Here is an 18,324-nt window from a genome sequence, read left to right as displayed (position 1 = left end):
ACTGTGTTGTGATGTCCTTTGTTTGTGTATGTGCATTGTTAGTATTCATTGATTGCCTCGATGGCGTACTTACAATGCGTACGCTGTAGGGGATGACAACCGAGCCGGTGACCTGGGTTCGAATCCCGGGTCGGATCGAAAAATAACAGTGAGTCGGTTTTTCCATCCTAAAAATTACTCAGTCGTAGTTCGGAATCAGGAAATTAGCGGTGTTATATCCCGTGCCTCGGAGAGCACGTAAATCCATTGGTCCTGCGCCTGATCTCTCTCCAGTCATGTCTGATTGCTATCTCACAGACTACAGAGAATGCACCTGTGTATTGCGCACACAGTTGTGCACTTTAATATCTTCTGCACACTTGGCTGATGTCCATTGAGATTGGCCGCCGTGGCCGAGTTTGGCTCTGAGGGATTCATTATTTGGTTCAGCGCTGTCATTTTTTTAATATAATCTAACCCTTTAAGTCTTGCCTATAATATATTGATTCACATTTTGCCGTTTTTGGCATTTGTTTATTGAATTTTTTATTATTTTCTAATTCATTTTTCTATAATGAATTTATCAAAGACAAAAATTAAACCGCCTTCAAAAACCTCAAAAAACAAAACAAAAATAATTGAACATCACCTGTACATATATATTGGTTATTAAGGCGATACCTCAAGGTCCATTTTCATACATTTTGTTTCACCTTTAATCTGGGTAACTAAACAAGTATTGGCAAGTAAAGAATTTAAATTCACGTCTAGTTAGTGATTAGTTCTCGCAGTTGAAAGAAAAACGTAAAAATAATTAATAATCATGGATATTTCGGCCTTTAAAATTTAATATGACGAAATTTTAAAGGCCGAAATATATACTAGACGTGAATTTAAATTCTTTACTTGCCAATACTTGTTTAGTTACCCAGATTAAAGGTGAAACAAAATGTATGAAAATGGATCTTGAGGTATCGCCTTAATTTTAAAGTAGGTGACTTATTAAAATTGCTAGCTAAGCTAGATAAATACATGAACGAATATGCGGAACAATTTATATTTTTTTAGTGTTAATGTTTTTAGTGGTTTTTGAAGGCGGTTTAATTTTGTTAGTTGAAGATTTATCTACGTAGTGTGAAGCAATACGAGATATACTCTATCGGTTTTTATATTTTACTAAATACAAACAAAAAAATACATGATTGTTGTGTCAATGAAACTACGTACAATTCATACTTAGAAAGCGATATAGGAATAAAACAAATTACGAACAATAAATAATAACCTAAAGCAATAAAAAATATGATCAACAAATAATGCAGAATTTATCGGTGATTGGTGTCTGGTTAACCCAGAGTTCCCCAAACTTTTTTGTGTCGTAGACCCCTCGCCATGTTTTTCCGTGTTGGGTAGACCCCCTACTTACCTGATATTGATTTCCTGTAAATTTCTAACTGTAGTGAAGTTTAGTGTTAAAAACTTAAAGTAAAAACACATGTTAATTTATACATTTATTAATTGAATTTAAATTAAAACTACTCAAAATAATTTTTTGTATCTGTTATGTAAAATATACGTAACATTAAATAAACATAAAATAAACTATAAATAAAATAACATACGTAATAAGTCAATATTTTTAGTGAGAAGGATGAACCTGATGCTTTAATAATAAATTATCAACATTTGGCGTCAATTTTGTAAGGTTAATCTTAAATCTCCTCGGCTAATTATGTCCAGTCTGTTTCTTTTTTTCGTTAGGAGATTGGTAACAGTGACGAATTGAATAAGTCAGGGCAAGTTAGCGAAGCTCTGAGACTGCGACTCTCAGGTTTTTACAAGTTCAAATGTATTGCGACCACAAAGAGAATACCAACATCCTACAACTTAAGTAGTTTACACAATTTTATAAACATATATAATGTTTTTTTTACTTCTTAGGTACTTTTATAAATAATATATATGTTTTGATATTATAAGATAGTATTATGTAAGTAAATAGGTACTATCAGTGTATGTGTTGAGATCCACTATCGTGGACCCCCATTTTCATTTCATGGACCCCCAATTTTTTCTTTCGCTGACATAGACCCCTTGCATGTTGTCATAAACCCCTAGGGGTCGATATAGACCACTTTGGGAATCACTGGGTTAACCGATTAAATTATATGTACATATGTCGATAAGGTTATATAGATAACTCGTGGTAAGGGAAAGTCATACCTTAAATTTTGTAGGGTTACCTATTACTATCCAGTGTAAAAATGTTTACGATGGCCTGTCGTTTTATGTTTTTCACAGATTATAGATCGTGATGTTTTATAACAGCATTATAATTTGAATAATTGTGTTGACGCTTTTAAATTTTAATAACCAAATAATTTTAATTAACGCGAAGACAATGTAAAGCGGTGTGAATGTTATGAAGACATTATATTCTGTTTACATTCAGTTAATTATCTAAACCGATGGAGTATATTTATTAAAATAAAAAACAAACATATTGGATTAATATTTTTATTTTTTTTTTACGTAGGGCTAGAGGCTAGGGGTACTCGCTGTACGGCACATTAGTGTCTATGGCTGCAATTTTTTTTGGATTAATTCTCCTTACGCATTCTATGAGTTCTAATCCGTAATCATAATATTCATGTTTGAAAAGCTTGTTTATGAAAAAGCCATGGTCCATGAGGTAAATGAAGTCCGTCAGGGTTTTCTCGTTTACCGAAGCTATCACGGCTTTTATAAAAAAATCAGTCAAGTTCGGCAGACCAAGCTGCAACACCTTATCCAGGTGAGGCGTCGCGGGTTCCGCATTAATAATATACACTTCATCAATATACTCCGTCGGTTGGAATAATTTATTTTGCTCAACCAAACATTTAAATAGAAATTGATACATCCTGGTACAATAGACAGATTTGACCAAATCAAGGTCAAATTTTAATTTGAGATCCAAAATGCTCAGCACGCCTGATATACTCCACGAGAGTATGTGTACCAAGATGAAGTCCATCATGTACTTCTGTTCGTCCCAGTCGTCAGATTTCAGAAAATCAAGGATATATTCAACTGCGAAATACTCGGCGAATGTGTAATGTACAAACTTTGGCACACCGTTGATTATTCTATCAACTAGTCCAGTGTGTTCCTCGCCGCGTTCCATGTCTTTTATAATTTTATTTACATTATGCATTGAACATCCTTCGTGGATTCGTTCATGGAAAATTGCAAAGAACGCGAGTTTCTTGTGATTATTCCGAAACTCTATTCTCTGATTTTTAAATATTGTTCCGACGGCAGTCTTGGATATGTCCAAACCATTTTTCTCCACAAGCCAATTTTTTAATTTAGTTTCCAGAAATCCTTCGTAAAATGCGAACGCATTCGCATCTAGGTCCCACAGTTGTTTAGCATTATCTTCATCTATTAATGCTATATTCTTAATCTGGTCGTGGAAGTAATTGACTGCAAGGTACACATGTAGCGGCACACCCGACAATGTGAAAGCGTCGTTAAGCTGTCTATAATCCTGAAAGAAATCGTCCGACACTTGCCTTTGCCAATTTCTTACATACCTCAATAGATCCGGAGATAAATATGTCCGTTTCGTTTCACTATTAAAATATCTCAAGGCTGCGACATATATACTGTGCAGTGATAAGTTCATTAGTGTTAAACCATTCTCCGTGGTGTTCGCGTTACCTTTAAACTTTTTCATGTATTCGAAGAACACGTTTATATTATTGAGCTGTTCTTTAGATATTGTATTCAAGCTAAAATTATGCTTCATGTATTTGTCTAAAAACACACTTACATCTGCATAAGTGAACGGTTGAAGACTGTAGGACTTCCCAAACTTGTCCTCTAATAGCTCAGTTAAGTCGTTGTAAGAGCGGCAAGTGATCCAAGCACATGACCTGGGCATAGCTCCACCCTCCACAGTCGCGTTGCTCGTCGCCTTGAAGCAGGAGAGTTGATTTATCAACTGAGTAACTTCAGTGGAATACATCGGACAGATTTCATCGAAACCGTCGAATAAGAAAATAAAGTTTCCTTCTTTATAACAGTGTAGTAATATTCTCAATTCGAACGACAATAACGCATCGTCTTCAACACTACCGATAACTTTTATTTCGTCGTTTACAATTTCAAAATCTATGTTTTTATACGTCCAAACATTGTCCTTGTTAATCGTTTTTGATATACCAATGTTGCAAATGAATTTCAATGCTACTTCATTGTTAACTTCAACTGCTTCGTCCTGCCATTTTTTAAACGTTTTCGTGTGGTCAATTAAGTTTATCCTTTGTATCCAAATTTTCGGATAATGAATCTTCGTTTCTAGAGATAAGTTAGTAAGTAAAGTGGACTTGCCCATGCCGGAAGTGTCCAAGACGAGAACTATATCGTGAGGCTGTGTTTCGAATCGATTTTGAAAGGCCTCTCGGTGATCCAACAATGTCAATGGACAAAACGTATCATTGTAATCGTCGTACTCGTCGTATGTAGTTAAGGACATAGATGTATAATCCTGTAAAAAATCTTTATTGTCATATACTTTTTCATTATATTTTAAGGATCTTGGTACATAATATTGTTTGATTTCATTATATGTCGACTCTTCTAGTGTCTCTCCCAAGGTAATTTGTTCTTTGTTGATGATTTTTTGGAGTATTTTTGGATCTATTAGGTTTTTGGTGCCCTCATCAAACACGTCTGCGAACGTTACTTCGAGACCTTGATAAACAAATTTTGTTTCAAGAATTTTCGTTTGTGACAAATCAGTCAGATCAGTTAAATTAATTTTATCGTCTCTCACGGATACACACCCTTCTGATTCGGCATAGTCACGCGTCACTAATATTATTTTTTTAGCCCTACACGAGGCTATCAAATCATCAATATTGTATTTGCTAACATCTTCGCAAACAATAACAACGTTGGGTATATCGTTTTCAGTGAGCTCAGCAATAATCATATCCATAGTGTGTGGAGACACTCGGCAGACATAATCTATGTCTATAAACGTGTAATCTTCGGCACGTCCTAAGTACTGCACCAGTTTGTGGCAAGTAAGCATGTGGACATCAGTGTGGACGACAACCATCGCGGCGCTGGGTGTGTCGTTCTTACAAACGGACAAGACCTCTACCGCTTCCGAGGTATATTCCAAGCCGACATTATACACGCCGTTCAAATATATGGTATTCAAGAATGTCAGTAAACCTTTGTTCTTCAAATCCCTGAATACCTTGTCAAAATCGTTCATGTTTCGCTTTAAATAGTCCACATTGCCCTCTTGCATCCACCATATTTGTATTAAGTTATGTATTTTTAGATATAGCGCGTTCGCTTTGATCTGCGATTCGGATTTGTTAAAACCGCCACTGCATTCGTTTACTTTAAGTTCATCTGTCACAATACTCTCGAATTTGTCTTCTTTTTCTTGAACAGTGTAAAAATATAGTTTATCAAAGAAGTCCTTAGCAAATTCTTTCTCTTTCTCCGTGCCGTGCCACGATAGTCTTGGAAATGAGTCTATATCGATACAGAGCCTGTACTTGTGCAAATCTTTATGTTCGTTCAACAATTTCTCTAGCAATTCCTTTGCATTTTTACCTAAAGAGTCGCCTTCCAAGTTGAATTTGTATTTATTATCGCCGTCGTATAGCAGCAGGTTGCCGATAGCGCCGGCTATACCACCGTTGATGTCTAGTATAGCATCGTCCTGTTTTTTTACTGATGAAAATATTCCTCGCCGTATAATTATGTTTCCGTCCACGTCAGCAGAGTTTTTAATAAGATCGCTGATTTTACCGGCTAGATATGTTGTTCTCGATGCTCTTTTATTTTCGTTGATGGTCATATCAAGGTTACCAAACCCCTTAGGTAAAGAAAAACCATTAGTTTTTTCTAATTTTCTGCGGTTGGCGATTCCCAATGCATCTTTGATTGTAGATTCTGGAACTTTCAAAGATTTTAGCCGTTTTTGATATTTGGAACTTAGCTCGATTCCTTCGTTGATAAGTTTGAGGCATTTACCATTTTTGTCGTACACGAGAATGTGGCCTATCAATACGCTTATTTCTTGAGCGGTCGGTTCAGCTAAAAGGATTTCCAATGAAAGTTCTATTTCCTTGAGAGTCATTTCGTTCTTCTGTTCAACTTCGGCATAGAGTGTTTCTCGCAGTACAATTAGCATTTCTTTGTTTGAAGTAAAGAATTCTTCACGGAAGCTGCCAGTGCGACACCCTTCGTCATTGATCTCTGATACCTTAATGACTTTCTTTGCTAGCAATACATGAAAGTTGCGCAAATCTTCATCAACAAGCATCATATCAAATTTTTTCTCCCGTATAAATTCCATTAAAGTCTTTCCCATGGTCTTCATGCGTTCTTTCAATAAGGCGTTGGTGAGTAAATTTACATTTTCATCTTCTGATGTAAATTGAAATACGTGATTTCGTTTCCCCGTCCCTATTAATTTGTATACCATGTCATCTCCAACTGGTTTCTTTTTGCGCAGGTCTTTTATATCTGCTTTGATAGTCGTGTACATCACGAAATAAGACTTAATATTATCACAACTACCCCGAAAAAAGTCATCTGTAGAGTCAACAGAAAATTGATCTCGTGTCCGCTTATAACTAGTGAAACATTTGTGTAGACTGAAGTCACTGGTCGGTAGCCATAAATCAGCAGATTTTACCACGCCTTTCACAATATCATGTTTATGTTTTGCTTGCAAAAATATCGCGTAATCATCTATGTCAGTTTTGAACCTCAAACACACGTCGTCCATATCTCCAACCTCATCTAAATTGGTAGCCATGTAAAAATCTGTGATCTGTTCATTTCGCAAAGTACGAAGGAAGATCATTGTCAGTAATTTGGTCTCGTACAGTTGTCCGCGCACGTTTGCCGTCCCTGCCCGCTTTTTATATTGACTAGAGTTCGTCGCAAGCGCGTTTTGGTTTGCTTCTATAGGATTTGTTGTCCCGACTGTAACTGCCGCTTTTTCTGCTCTTAAAATAGTATCAGATAAGTCTGAACGGTCGGGCAAGACTTTTGCGAGTTCTAGAGCTGTCTTACCTGCAGCGTTTACCACGTCTGTTCTAGCGCCATATTTTAAAAGGATGTTCACTGTTTCGACGTCACCCTTCAACACAGCTATATGTAGTGGAGTGTTATATCCATTGTTAGCGAACCTGATATTAATATCTGCACCATTTTTAATACATTCTTCTACGGTAGGAATAATTCCTTTCTTCCGAAGGGCCAAGAAGAATTCTGCATCTCTTATCAAAGCGTGTTCGTCTTCATCCATGGCGGTTGGTGTTCCTTATTTTCAAAAATAAAATGTTTAACTAGTTGTTTGTTGTTTCATTATCCTCGTCTGGAACAAAATTATTAAATTAAATTATTTTTGTCGTAGGTACCCTACTATCTACCTACTTTATATTAGAGATACGCTTGTAGGGATGGTTAAATCTCCTACTGCCGTAGAATCTGAGGGTGGGTATCCTTCTGGGGGGTAGCTAGATTTGAACTCGGGGTGAAGGGAGCGAGGGTGGGGGACCTCACATTTTATCGGTGGAGGTAGGGCGATTGGGGCAAACGAAAATTTCGTAAAGGTAGCCCCAACATGATTGAACAATGATTTAACACAAATAAGTAAAGTTTGTGAACAAAGATGTCTACCATTTCATAGAAAATATATAAAAGACAAAGAAATGTTTAGGTAGCTCTGTAGTCTTACGTCAAATGTACAAAAACAGCAAAGTATTAAGACTAACAAAACAATAAATAAGTAAGTAATACATACTGCATTTTAAATTAATTGATGCCGTTATGTCCCTAAAAGCAGATACAAATAGTGTAACTCGTATGTGAGTAATAAGAATGTACAATTGAATGATAAATTTTCGTGATAATGTTTCTACATAACCTCTTTTGCAAAATTGTGCAGGATGTTTACACACTAACAGCCGCGTCACTGAGTCACTTATAAAAATGTTATGATAACGTGGCCTTGAGAGATCCACAGACGCTACAAATATTATATGTCTGTGCATGAATATTATCAGTGGTTTTAAAACAACAAATGGTTGCTAACAATATATTACGTACTCATGCTCTTTGTGCCCGAAAGGGTAAGCAGAGTCATAAGTTTAGTTTGTAGATATTACTCCCATATTATTATCGAAGCATACTGAAGTAAGTATATAATCTTAATTAATAGTCACTGTGCGTTGGAGTTTAATCGGACGCTTTTTCAATGTGTTTTAAATAGTGCTTGCCATATATTATTTTACTAGACTTATAGAAGCTATCACAATAAATAATTAACTTGTTACTAAATAAAGTAAGTGGGGTCTATTTTTGTTTTTATTTCCGTCATCCATAGGTATTTGTTGTGTAACATTAACCGTTTATGCAGCGTGCAAATGGAATACATTTTCCCGTTTTTGCATTTTTTTTTCATGTTTCGCTCCTATTAGTCATAGCGTGATGTTATATAGCCTATAGCCTTCCTCGATAAATGGGCTATCCAATACTAAAAGATTTTTTCTATTCGAACCAGTAGTTCCTGAGATTAGCGCGTTTAAACAAACAAACGCTTCAGCTTTATGCAATAGTATAGATAGAATATACGTATAAGAATCGATTTGTTACAATATAATACATCGTAAGTACTTATTGTCTTTCTGCGTCACAGGTCTATGTATGAGACCTAAGAGCGTTGCCAGCCGATGGCCTAGAGGGGGTAAGTTGATATGGAGAATGAGAAAAGTATGAATTGTGGGTAAAGTTGAGAGCACATGTGCCTCGTCCACTCTCCCTCTCCCGCTTTAACAATAACATAGAACAGAGTGTAATTGAGCGTACAGAATATTAGGAATGGAATCGGTGAATTCATTCGAGTTTTAGAACCTCTATGCAGCTGCCTCTCCTGCCCCCCCTTGGCGACGCCCTTGATGAGACCTAATTTATCACGAAAAATAAGGAGCTAAGTAAATACTTATTTAATGGAACTATGTAAGTCATCTATTGTCATGATCATTGTGCTATATGCATATGTAAGTACTTACTGATAACAAAATAAATAAGTAAGCAATAAATGACAGCATACTTTATTGTTATCAGCTCCCGGTAAATACTTATGTATAGAAAATGAACCGCGTAAATTTTCCTTGTTTCTTGCGGTCAAATTGAACGGAATAATAAATGTTTAAAGCCTGATATCTAAAAAAAATTAAATGTGTGTTGTAGATCTAAAAATAATTTGCGAAACGCCATTTTATTCAATATGTTTGCAAATATGAAGTTATTCGAGAATAAAACTGTGGTGCTGTTAAATTGTTTAGCACTCGTCTTTGAACATTGAATTTGGTGTAATACGCATTTGAAGTTGTAAACACTTACCTCAACAGCCAACACAGCCGAACAGCTGTGTACAGTTGTAACAAGACAGCTAAATACAAAAAATAGTAAGTACCTAGTCATAATATATGTATATGTATGTACATACGGGTAATCTTGGTCAGCCATTATCAAGGCACTGTTTAAGTATATTGACATTGTTCGCTTCGCAATACCCAAACATAAAAAAGTAGTAAAGGAGACCCGTGGCCAGCAGTTGGACAGTATAAAATACAGGGCTGATATTATAATATTAGACATATTAATGTAGGAAAACGTTTTGCATAAACATTTATCTCTGGAAGCGTTTCTATATTTAGTATTTGTTTATAAAATAATTTTGGCTGTGCGCTGCATTCGTTATGGTCTGGTTTGCTTTATTTACGATAAAAACATTTCAGTTATAAGAATTCAAATTGAAAGTTCAGTGACATCGTGTTTAGGACTGTGTAATTGGATGTCCTGCTTTCGACATCTTGATATGTAAATTTTAAATGTTCGAGGATTTGAATAAGTGCTCAATATCTGCCTGCCTACTCGGAGTAGTCAGCGTGATGTTACTTTAATCGGTTACTAATACATTGTGTAACAGATTCTAAAATAATAAAGTAATTTTTACACCTGTTACTAAAGAATAGTACAAAGGTTAGTACTAAATCTATATCTGTTTTTAAGTATGTTTTATAATTAATTCCATGGGCGTACCTGGACCTAAATAATTTGCTCAACTAGCGATGGATTGATTTTATATTCACCGACAATTTTGTTAATTTTTTCAAATGATGTTTGAATAACAATTTGATAAAGTTCGATCCAAGAGCTACGAACCTGTGAGATCTTCACAATGGTTAGTGTCGAATTGACTTGTCGAGTTCAGTCTAATTAAGTCGCAATAACTCACTTATTTATTATGAAACTGCGTCCGTCAGAGCTCACGGGACGCCATGCCGAATCACTTCAGAACTGAGCGTAATATTTTGAGGAAACCACTGCACCGCGCAACCATCTATATTTATAAATGCGAGAGTGTTACATTTTCGCACCAGCACTATTGAGATTCGATGAAATTTTTATAAGTTTATGAACCTGGTAAGTGCGTAGGGTACTTTATCCCGGGGAAATATATAGCGGGATATCAAGGAAAATCTTCATGCTGACGAAACCGTGTGTAAAAACCTTGTACGACTTAAATGGGACTCATTTCTTCACCTGATGGTAAGTGGGTCCAATAGAATGTCGACTGATGAGAGATGATTACCCCTCGACAATTGACACAATTATGCCGGCTTGTCGGAACAGGATATGCGCAGGCTGATTCCGGAACGCGGCACTTGTGTAGGCCACTATAGCGGGTTTTAACACCTTGTGTACAGTGGTCGCTATCCGGATATAAAATAAATCCTATCAGCTAATTCCTTTATGTATGCAGCCAGTAGAATATTTTTGTGAAACCTAGCGACCCTTCAAGCCGGTATGCGGAACGAAATGTGTTACATGCATAGTTAACCAGTGGGACAGTGTATATGCAGGGGCTAGCGAAGCTGCCGGCCTAAAATCGTTAACGATAACATTACTTATCAGAATGGTATGTCATAGCGATTGATTTACAATCTGTAGAATATGTCATTCTAATATTTTTGTTTTTGGCAACATTGACGATCGTAGATGGCACCTTGGCTGTGACCCTTAGACGGATAAAATAAATTAGAACACATTTTGCTTTTCATTTTGTAAGTCAAATCGAGCTAGTCTTTAAACAATCTAACCTTTGTAACCATTGTAGCCACTATAACTACTGGCCATAATGAGAATTAGCATCTCATGTCTCAGGATGACAAGCGCAGTGGATTTGTAATTCAAGGTGTTGGATGGTGTTTCTACTGTTTATGGGCGGTCGTATCGCTTATCCAGGCGAACGCAAACTATTCTCGTCATTCAAAGCATTAAAAAATACCTTAATGACTGAGAGACAACATAACAATTATAAATTTGAATTGATCAATACCATGTACAATCCGCAAAAATAAAACAACTTGAAAATTAAACGCATCTAATATATTTCTGCCTCAAAGAATCATATTTACACAGCGTTGACAACCTTTGCGAAATAGCCTACGCGACAAAAAAAAATACTTAACCTACAAAAAAACTTATTTAATGCTTAACATTTGCAATGGCGAATATATCTGGTAAAGATTGAACACAACTGAAACACATGAGAACTTGTGTTGTTCAGACAATGTGTTGGTTGCTAGTTTAATCTTTACCAACGTGCATAGACTTCGCCAATTCAAGTGCAAGTTCGCGCTTGTAGTTAACATCAATTTAGACTATTTTGACGTAGTTGCTGCAGTTTTTAATTCTTCTGTACAAGTCATAGACAAAAAGAAGTTGTACAGCAAATTATGTTGTCCAGTAAGATCCTTACAGAGCTACAATTGTTATATAATGTATTATTTATTTAAAGTAAAGGATTCCGAGCTGTGAAAATTGTTCAATAAGTACGGCACAGCATACTTCATTAGACAATTGTCTTCCCTGGCTTGGCGTAGCTTCCAAACCCAGTTTTGATTTACAGAAAATCTATTCTCTAATACATATTTCATTGTTGGTCTATAAATGCAGATAATAAATGCACAGTTAAAATTTAATTTGTACGAATCCACGCGCGACACTTGGATTGGCGATGATCGGTACGAAAACTTACAATTATGGAACGTTAATCAAAATTAATACGGAAAGAAATTTGCACTTTTCTATATTGCCCCCAAAAGATGGCTTACAAACATTTGACCACCGCACATTACCAAAATTTTCTTTACACATTCAGCGAAAACAACTCGCGTTGATATAAAGGTAAAATTAATTTGGACAATTTTTCACTGTCAGTATAACTTTGACTATCGTTCGTGATCATTATTTTAATTTCCACACGGCGAATGATAAACAATTTTGTTCAAATGTAGGCATGGTTGACATACGGCTTAACATTTTTACACGCCAGTGTCACGCGTTTGTCAGGAGGCGCAAAAAACTACGCTATAAAAGCGCAAACACCGCACGTGTAAAAACGGTTACTGAACCAACAGCATAAGGGATGTCAAGGGAGCACAAATTCGTCTAAGATTGACAGTATTTCCAAAATTCAAGTTTATCATTGACCGTGTGGACACACACTTGAACAGGCTTAAATCAAAAATATCTCAAAGTACCGCTCGCTCCACTCACTCGGCCGACACTCGCTCCGCTCACGTAACACGCCGCTCTTCACTAGATTGCTTTTCTTCAGGCACTAATATCCACGGCACAACGCGTAATGGGTTTGCGACTCTTGAGGCCGAAAACTGTCCCAAATTTAAGACTCAACTTTGCCTTTAAGACAAAAGAGAATTTTCGAACCACGAATACATTTTACATGAATAATAAATTTTATGAATGACGTATAATAACGTCACAGTACGTGAGTAAAGTTTGACAACAAAATATCACCGATCGATTTACTAAATTACGGACTGATTACATTAATTCATTAGAATACTACTAATACACGACACAATTATAGTGTGCTATATATATTCTTAAATTTATTAAATATTATGCAGGCGTCAAACACAAATAGCAAAAAATTATCTGCATCACACATGTTTAAAGAATTCTCGGTGCAATCTGAATTATATCGTACAAGTATATAAATTTCTCAGTTAATTTATAGCCAGCATTAAGTTCTTACTGTCTAGTCGTACGGTATTTTTCGGAGTCAGTGCGACGTATATAGGCGTTGGATGTTATTTGATTTATGTTTTTCACCCTCGCGAGCCGCTGTTCCTATTAATAAAGTCCGCTTGCCTCATTTGCACTTGGCAGGGGTTTTCAGAGATCGCAAACATATATAAAGTCTGAAATGTAATCCAAGTTCGACTCGGTTTTAGCTTGTGTACAAAAAAAAGTAATTGTTTCACAAGATTTTTAAAAATATAATATTGTGCTCCACTTTAATTTCTGATGTAAACGTTTAAACACGGAGAAAGTTTCGAATAAGCAATGGAAATATTAAAACTTAATTAAAAGAAAAATTTTAAAATTCCAGAACTACTGCATTGTATATTTAATAAGATTCATTATAATAGATATATTTCTCAACGTGTTTGGTTGTCCGTTACTATTGAAACCATTGTCGCGATCCTCCAAAAACCTCCAGCCCACATTCAGCTCTTAGAATAAAACAAAATAAAAAAAATCTTAAAGATCACGTGACGTAACACTATTAAAAAACGCACGAAAAAATCATGTACTCAGTTCATATATTACTAAATATATATTTTTTTTTAATATTGACCGGGCGTAGTGTCTATGGCCGATAAAACACAGGTTTTATTTGAAATGAGAATAATCCCGGCTTGTTTAAAGTTTGGGTTTAGCAAGCCCGCAGTGACGTCTCATAACGTCGCCCGATCGATGACGGACGTCTCTATCCGTTTCCATCCCCTGTACGGTTTGAAGTCAATACGCGTCAATAGAGTTGGACTTTTGTATTAATTGACGTTCACACGCTTGTATTGATCATTGAGCATTTTTCCGTTTTTTTAGGATATAAAAACTTGAGGCGATATTTTAAAGTTTCTACTGCATAGATGTTATTGAAATCCACGCCCAGACTTATTAAACCAAACAATTTTACACGACTTGATTCTCCAAAATTACAAAATAATCACCGATTTTAGCGAAATTTAACGCTGAATTATGATAAAATGTAATTAAAGAATACATTTTACACAGAAACAGTAGAGAATTTTTCGACAATAGTCAGTTCATAGTTTTGTATCAGTTGACACAGCACCGTAGATAGGGTCATTAGGGGCGAAATTTATACATAACCCTTTAGGTATCTAATAATATATCAAATTAATAAAATTGGGGGGAACGGGCCCCATACCGACCCTAACTACGGCCCTGATGCACGTGGACTCAACTTGCGAGCAATATCTATTCCCAGTTTCACGGTGTTTATATTGGTTGTACACTCAGCTACAAAGTAGAACGAATTCAAAATCGCTTTTAAACTTATTTGCATATCAACAATCGTTTTTCTTTACTAAAATAAACTTCAAATGGTTTACTTTATTTTAGATAAAGAAAAAAGAATATTTCGATTGGATTTATTGCGTAGTGTTCCAAAATTTTGAATTTGTTCAACTACTTATTTAGCTGACCTTACGTTTCAAAGCGACGAGATAATTAAGAAGTAATACCACCAATCAGACACGGTAGGTGAAAATGTGAGAGATAGGGTGATACAAAAATCCTTGTGCCTTCCAACATATAAAATTTTGCGTCATATTGTCCGCAAGTTAATAATATCCGTAGCGGTGGAGTGTTGTGTCGGGCGGTGAGTTTTACTCGCGCAGTTTGAGCGCGTGGTCCTTGATGATGCCGCCGTCGCCTTCCGACACGAACCGCTTGCGGCCTCTGGAATGTTAAACGGGGCTGATTAACAAGAAAACTTGTAGATTTCATCTTCTGTGAGCGATTTTTACTTGTGTACTCTCTATTCCTTCCACTCTCATAGTCCGGTGAGACGTCTTAATATGACCGGAGAGAGATCAGGCATATGACCAATATAGGATAAACATCTCTCGACAGTCAGATCCATCTGGTCTACGCTTATCATGCGTCAGATGTAGTGGAGTCACTTTGCCGTCAGTTAAAAAAAATGTGGTGTACCTGGTGGGCATGCGCTTGAGCACGGCGTCCCCGAGCCGGAACTTGGCCTGGCAGCGCTCCATGAACCGGTCGAGCATGATGTACGCCAGCGGCACGTCCAGCACGATGTCGCTCATGTCCTCCAGCACCCGCAGGAACCCCTGCGCGACGACACAACACTCGTTTTACTATCGTCTCATATATTGTATTACGCAATATTTAGGTTTTCCAAGACTTGTCCATTATTATACGGAATATAAAAAGCAAAAATGATAAGATAGCTGTTTATATGCACGAAGCTTACACGTTAAATCGGTTAACGCACTGCGAAGACTGCCATGCCGTTAGCACTGAGAAACAGGCTTGTTATCACTCCGTCCTTAGATAAAAAATGTTATATCTTGCATGTAATTAATTAATTAATTAATAAACGTCTATGAATAAGGGGGGTTACTTTATAATCAGGTGCAGTGGGTTCCTTTTGGCATGCCCTTCAAAATTGTTCACAAAGAGGTCGCTCTAGCCCGCGAAACGACACGTGAAGTGTAAATATTGGCTCACCCTGTCCATCTGGTCGGGGGTGACGATGACGCAGCGGCGCAGCTCCGCGAGGAACGTGCACAGCTGCTCCTCCACCGAGGAGTTGACCGTCTCCAGCGCCAGCACCACCGTCTAATGAAACGTCATCCGGATACACACATGGATCCCACGCTAATAATCATTTATTGTAACATACATCATACAAGTCTAAATACTAAAAGATTTTCTACCCTAGTCTTCTTACACACCTTTAAATATCCAAAAGACATTATTAAGGCGATACCTCAAGGTCCATTTTCATACATTTTGTTTCGGCTTTAATCCGGGTAACTAAACAAGTATTGGCAAGTAAAGAATTTAAATTCACGTCTAGTTAGTGATTAGTTCTCGCAGTTGAAAGAAAAATGTAAAAATAATTAATAATCATGGATATTTCTGCCTTTAAAATTTCGTCATATTAAATTTTAAAGGCCGAAATATCCATGATTATTAATTATTTTTACGTTTTTCTTTCAACTGCGAGAACTAATCACTAACTAGACGTGAATTTAAATTCTTTACTTGCCAATACTTGTTTAGTTACCCGGATTAAAGCCGAAACAAAATGTATGAAAATGGACCTTGAGGTATCGCCTTAACTAAAAAGAAAGTACTTTATTACTTTAATTTTAACTGAATTTCACAGCAGTCCTGTTTAAAGCTTGTCCTTTTGACAGAACCCTCCTCTAGCATTCGCCATTTTCCCTGAGTCTTACCATACTTATCCACAATGGTCTCGCAAACTTTTTTAGGTTGTCAGACCATTGTCTGCCTTTCCATCTCGTGTCCAGACAGTTACGTTACATTCATTTAATACTTATTTCTCTTAACAGTTGACCCATGCATTTCAATTACAGGATTTTCATTTTTCTTCCTACTTAACTATATCTATCCCTTAATGTCATTATAATGTAACATTGAGTTACAGTTAACGCCCCCTCAAGGATCCAGGCACCGGAAAACCATGATATTATGTAAACCGATATGTATTCGACGAATTGAAAACCACAACTTCCCGTCAAACACATATTTACTTTGCCACAAAGCTATCAGAAAACCTTTTTTTGGATCTTCACATGGAACACATAAATTTACTTTTATTATTATGTATTGAATTATTATTACGCAAACTTTTGACTTTACTAGTATTATTACCCATAATATCTACTCAATGTGTTAATCTTTAGGGGAAAGGGTAGCAGTGGCGAAAAGTCCATAAAACCCGATTGATGCCTGCTACCATTTCATAATCCATATAAAATTTAATGATCATTAGAACGAGTTGTAGACAGCATAAATGCATATTAGTACCTATATTATGCTGTGTAGGGCTCACTTTCAGAAAATTGTAACCTTCACCACTGCAGGGTGGTACAGTCTAATGCACTGTTTTCCGATTTGAAAGACATTTTAGCCAGTGTGATTACAATGAAGAATTAATATCTTATTTCTCAGGAACGAGTGTAATGAAGTGTGAAACAGCTCTTTGTAATTTGGTTTTGTTATTGCTGGTAATGATAGACAATCGTATCGTTATTAGGCGAGCGCCATGCTCGTCTCATCATTTAAATTACCATAAAAACATTGGTGGATTACTATTAATCAAATAGGCCGGCATACTGTAACTGCCAAGCGGCAATCGTCTCTAGTCAGTGGATATGGACCTTACTCCACTTACAATCAGATACCCTGGAGACGCTTTGCAGTACCCATATAAAAAATATTTATAATCACAAAGGCAATGTGCATGTTGTGGTACCTCATACACAAGCTCGTGGTGGAAGTGCGGCACCTCCAGGTCCCTGACGCAGCGCATGGCCTCGGCCAGCTCGCCCGACGTGAGGTACTCCTTGAGCAGCAGCTGTATCTGGCGGATGAGCGACTTGACGGGCCGGATGCCGCCGCCCACGCCCCAGATGTTGTCGAGCCGCACCAGGCCCTGCTTCATCGACAACAGCGTCTCCGCCCTGTGTATCGCCTGTCTGCAATAACAGTAAACAATTACTCTCTTAATCATAGACGTTTTTTTTATCTAAGGACGAAATATTCCTACGATAATAAGCCTGTTTTTCAGTGCTGACGGCATGGCAGCCTTCGCAGCGCGTAGACATAGGGACATTGTGATTGGCTAATATTGAGATACAACTTGAATCTAGTTGGCTGTCAGATAAACAAAGTTGAACGAACAGCACCGCAGCAGGCACCCGTTACGTACGGAGCCGAGTAAAATTGGCATAAAGAAAATGCTCAAATTGTTAAAATTACTCAAACAACATCAAATTTGTATGAGCAGTTCTTCCAAAGTACGTTATATAAGTAGAAAATATAAGAAATTTATTTGGAAATACAGTGTCTTATTTATTGGTGAACTCTTGGAGGCAAGATGCCGCCACTAATATGTTGGCGGGCAATGGTTTGGTACCTGGCATGCGCGTTGAGGTCCGCCTGCGCCTGCGTCTGCACGAACTTGGGCGGCAGGCAGTCGTCGGCGACGCAGCGCGCGATGAAGTTGGAGAGCAGCACGGCCGCGTCCGGCGTGTCCAGCACCAGGTCCGGCAGCTTCTCCAGCAGCCGCGAGAACGCTGCGACACGCATTACAGATAATAGCGCCTCTGGTATCCCAACTAGTAGTGCCGGTCT

The 18,324-nt window shown here is 37.1% G+C and overlaps 3 protein-coding genes across 7 annotated transcripts in view; 1 reads left to right on the top strand and 2 right to left on the bottom strand.

The window, feature by feature from the left end:
* Positions 1–2,480: 2,480 nt before the first annotated feature.
* On the bottom strand, positions 2,481–10,416 carry LOC115453147. Of its 4 annotated transcripts, none has more exons than XM_030181807.2 (2): positions 10,234–10,416; positions 2,481–7,378 (listed from the first exon to the last, which is right to left on the bottom strand). In XM_030181807.2, exon 2 carries the CDS (start codon positions 7,307–7,309, stop codon positions 2,525–2,527), a length of 4,785 nt encoding a protein of 1,594 aa, XP_030037667.2. In that variant the 5' UTR covers positions 7,310–7,378; positions 10,234–10,416; the 3' UTR covers positions 2,481–2,524. The 4 variants fall into 4 exon arrangements, with proteins under 4 accessions (XP_030037667.2, XP_030037668.2, XP_030037666.2 ...); XM_030181808.2 differs by having other exon boundaries at positions 10,307–10,413; XM_030181806.2 differs by lacking the exon at positions 10,234–10,416 and adding an exon at positions 9,409–10,153.
* LOC115453150 overlaps positions 8,066–18,324 on the top strand; it is a 54,151-nt gene continuing 43,892 nt past the window's right edge. Inside the window, exons 1-2 of the mRNA XM_037443062.1 lie at positions 8,066–8,199; positions 8,702–9,473. The gene's annotated coding sequence lies outside the window, so the exon portion shown is untranslated. The remainder of the gene's footprint in view (positions 8,200–8,701; positions 9,474–18,324) is intronic.
* LOC115453149 (programmed cell death protein 4) overlaps positions 11,442–18,324 on the bottom strand; it is a 31,940-nt gene continuing 25,057 nt past the window's right edge. For both annotated transcript variants that reach the window (XM_037443060.1, XM_037443061.1), the window contains exons 5-9: positions 18,107–18,266; positions 17,444–17,666; positions 15,667–15,777; positions 15,127–15,266; positions 11,442–14,871 (exon numbers count right to left, since the gene is read on the bottom strand). In XM_037443060.1, coding sequence (XP_037298957.1) covers positions 14,799–14,871; positions 15,127–15,266; positions 15,667–15,777; positions 17,444–17,666; positions 18,107–18,266 — 707 coding nt within the window. In that variant the 3' untranslated portion in view covers positions 11,442–14,798. The remainder of the gene's footprint in view (positions 14,872–15,126; positions 15,267–15,666; positions 15,778–17,443; positions 17,667–18,106; positions 18,267–18,324) is intronic.

This window comes from Manduca sexta, chromosome 26 (genome assembly GCF_014839805.1).
Source record: "Manduca sexta isolate Smith_Timp_Sample1 chromosome 26, JHU_Msex_v1.0, whole genome shotgun sequence".
Classification (NCBI taxonomy): Eukaryota; Metazoa; Arthropoda; class Insecta; order Lepidoptera; family Sphingidae; genus Manduca; species Manduca sexta.
This window is presented reverse-complemented; position numbering and strand designations above follow the sequence as displayed.

Bases quoted from the DNA above. Each gene is read 5' to 3' on its own strand.
- LOC115453147 (XM_030181807.2), bottom strand. From the start codon at position 7,309: ATGGATGAAGACGAACACGCTTTGATAAGAGATGCAGAATTCTTCTTG.